The 3554-nt window shown below is 32.5% G+C and overlaps 1 protein-coding gene across 1 annotated transcript in view; it reads left to right on the top strand.

The window, feature by feature from the left end:
* LOC117117907 overlaps positions 1 to 3502 on the top strand; it is a 12293-nt gene extending 8791 nt beyond the window's left edge. The window contains exon 7 of the mRNA XM_033262387.1: positions 2080 to 3502. Coding sequence (XP_033118278.1) covers positions 2080 to 2324 — 245 coding nt within the window. The 3' untranslated portion in view covers positions 2325 to 3502. The remainder of the gene's footprint in view (positions 1 to 2079) is intronic.
* Positions 3503 to 3554: the final 52 nt, after the last annotated feature.

Genomic DNA, 3554 nt, shown 5'->3' with positions numbered 1-3554 from the left:
ACATAGTTTGCACAGTTTTTACAGATATGATCTTTGTGGCATTATAATATTATTTCAAAACACCGACAATTTGTAACTGTACATGCGGAATTTACAGAGACAGGAAATGATTGCATAAATATTTACATGTTCATATTCATATTAATATATAACCGTAGTTTATAATCTTAATGTCAGTTTGCGTCAGGAAAATATGATAAGAGTGATATTTTGCCCTACCTGACGTGTTATCGTACCCAATACTCAGTACGTGAACAAATACTTGCGAAAAAAATCGCAAGTGATTCGGGTGGATACAGTGGCGTAACTAGGTTGTGAGGGGCCCTGGTTCAAGTGTACAGTCGGGGCCCCCTTGACAGAAAATATTGACAGGCCATGACGACTAAAACGCGTACCATCGATTGGTTAGTTTAGAAGCATGAGGGGCCCCTCCGATTTTATATCTTATCTTGACATAAATCTTTCGATTTTTTGAATTTTAAATATTTAGATGTTCTCAGATGGCATCTTTGAAGAGCCAGCTATTGGCTGACTGACCATAATAATAAGCATTTCTACTTCTTATGATAAAAAAAAAAAGCACATTCGATATTTACAGTAGGCCTACAGTATTCAATTGGTGTTTTTTATTTATCGAATTAAACATTTGAACAATGTCAACAATTATATTGTATATTAAGTTTATACTTAAGCAGAATATAATGAAATGGTTCACACACTACCGGTACATCCTTAAACTTATGTATGACCGTGATCATGTAAAACATTTATCCGATAAACATGGCAGCCAGTGACACCTTTTAATAAATATCATTCACCTAGAAACAAAATAATGCACGAGTAAAATTCGAAAATCCAATCAGTTCAAAACAAATATAAACACGATCCCAAACGTTTGTGGGATGAATGAATATAGAGAAAAACAAAAATTCAAACAATACTCATCCGAATCTTGATTGTGAACATTTTAGCGATTATTTAGTAATATAGGAACAGAAATGTCAAACTAAATTAATGAATACAAAACAGAATGGAAAAACCCAAATTGTATTCACACACTCTAAAGTTTACGGGACTTGCGAAAATGAAAATAATCTGGCGTGTTTCTCTTTAAATAATCACCTTGATGTTCATAATTTCGATACTAGGCTACTAGACTTGCATCATGCTATATCGTTAAATTTATATGTTCCATTATAATAAATCATTAATGAATGGTATGGTTCCAAACGTCTCAATGGCTACCCAATCTGCCAAGGTAAATGCAACAAACAACGCCCTCAATAGACCAATCTCAGTTGTATTCCACATAGTTAAATTGTTGAAAAGCAAGTCCAAAATCAATTTATTACATATATCAATTTAAAATGATTGACCAATATGCTTTTAAGAAGTACCACTCAACTGTTGGAGGCCTATCCTTCACCGTGTAATAGATGATTTGCTATGAGTCAATTAATGGCGAAGTGATAGCCACGTGCTTTATCGATATTGCAAAGTGTTCTTACCCAATAAATCACACATTACTACTATAAAAAAAATGAAAACTATGGGTGCAAAGAAAACGAATCATTGTGGTTCAAAAATTGCTTGACTGGAAGAAAGCAAATAGTTAAATGTCACAATAAATCATTGTTTATATTAGATTTTAGTTGTAATGTATCTAGGTCAGATTGTGAAAAATATAGGGTTGGGCGTGCCTCCGGTCTAAATCTGTCGGTTACAATTATTTTTATTCCACGAAATCGACCATCTAAAACGAACCCGGCAAACACAACATGTTATTTTGTGATTATGTTGAGTCAGAAAATGACGTCAGCAACTTTACAAAAATGTTATTATACGTTTTAGTTGGCTCAGAAAACATTTTCCCGCCAAACTGAAAGTATTATTGCCAAACTCTTAGCTGGGTACTCCCGGACCGTTGAAAATGTAATGTTTGATACATTAGTATAGTTCGAAGTTTGTGGATAGGCCTACATTTTGATATTTACCTTTGGTCGCTTAAAGTAGGAGAAAAAAAATCAGTGTACTTATTTTGTGTTCAGTGAAGTTCAATATGTTTCTTTTAAATTTCAGAGATTTCTAAATGTGATGGCTTGTTTCATGTTACTTCGCCACCTGATTATTCCGAAGAACAACCTATTGTAACTTCAGAAGTACCATCTACCATTGTGTGTGCCTTCAGATGTCATCACAACCTGGATTGTTTTGTATTTCGATACAACTCGGGAACCAAAGTGTGTACAGAGTTTCAGACGGATATTTTAGATGCATCGAATAATCATCCGATTTATAAATGGAGGCCTGCATACAAAATTTGAGGAATTTACTGCTAAAAATAATGGTTACTATCCAAATTCATTTACGTAATACACATAACTCTCCACAACTACCATGCAATTTGATTGTGATGTGTCAAGTGCGTCCTCAACGGTGCATAAAAATCGTCGCTTTTAAATTTAGGCTCAGGAGAAAAAAATTAATTTTTATGATTAATTTTTTTTATGATTAATGAGATAAAGATTTTTGAATAGGAGGAAAATGGAGTAACTAACCCTTTCCTCCAGTTTATAAATATTCAAAAATTGAATCACATTAACCGTTCCAGAGTTTTTCGTCAAATATGTTTTTTTGTGTCTATAGAAAAATCAGTTTTGTTTTCACCCGGAGCCTGACTTTATAACTTTATACACAATGAGGCAAATGTTGAGCGATACTACCGGATCGTTATGTAATTATTATATTCATCCACAGTGTAACTATCAAAGTATGGTGTATTCGTATCCTGGTGTCATAGCTTAGCGCACTTACTACATAGCTGTTAGACGTCATTGATTAAAATTAAATGTAAACCAGTAGGACCAGTAGGTCTTTGATTGAAACCTATTTTTGACACTGTAAACACGTAAAATAAAACCCGTAGAAGCTCTACAGGTCTAATAATAATGATGAATAATATTAATCATCTTTATAATAATAAAAATAATTTTTACACAACATTTGTAGATAACCAGAGGAGAAATATGTTATCTTAGACTTATTTATACGTCGAAGTGCGTTATTTTCTGTTCATTTCCTCTTTGTTGTTGTATTTGCTGTCTTAGAAGGGAGGCGACAGGAACAGACTCATAAGCTTAATAAATCTGAAGAATTTGAGCTGAGAGGGGGGGCGATACAATGAACATTTATTGGTTTATTTTTTAAAATCCTATCATTATTATTTTAAAATCCTGTTATTATTATTATTATTATTATTATTATTATTATTATTATTATTATTGCAAACCAAACGAGACTGCTTTGAAGCTTTTAAAAAACTTTCTTCTTCTTTCGACACTGTTTCCACAAAATTTTTTTTACATTTTTTACTCTTTACAACAGGATGGTTTTTTTTTATACAGCATCCAACTGTTTAAAATTGTTTTACTTTCTTTTAAAATTCTTTTATTATCGGCTTGATGGATGTTTTTTCCGGTAATCTTTAATTAATATGTTCGTTCCAATTTAATCTCGTACTCCTTATGTTGTACAGCCACGTATTACTCTATCTG

This window comes from Anneissia japonica, unplaced genomic scaffold (genome assembly GCF_011630105.1).
Source record: "Anneissia japonica isolate Jap-2015-1 unplaced genomic scaffold, ASM1163010v1 scaffold287896_len759773_cov187, whole genome shotgun sequence".
Lineage (NCBI taxonomy): Eukaryota > Metazoa > Echinodermata > Crinoidea > Comatulida > Comatulidae > Anneissia > Anneissia japonica.
The sequence above is the reverse complement of the archived record's forward strand: the minus strand, read 5'-3'. Positions and strand labels throughout refer to the sequence as shown.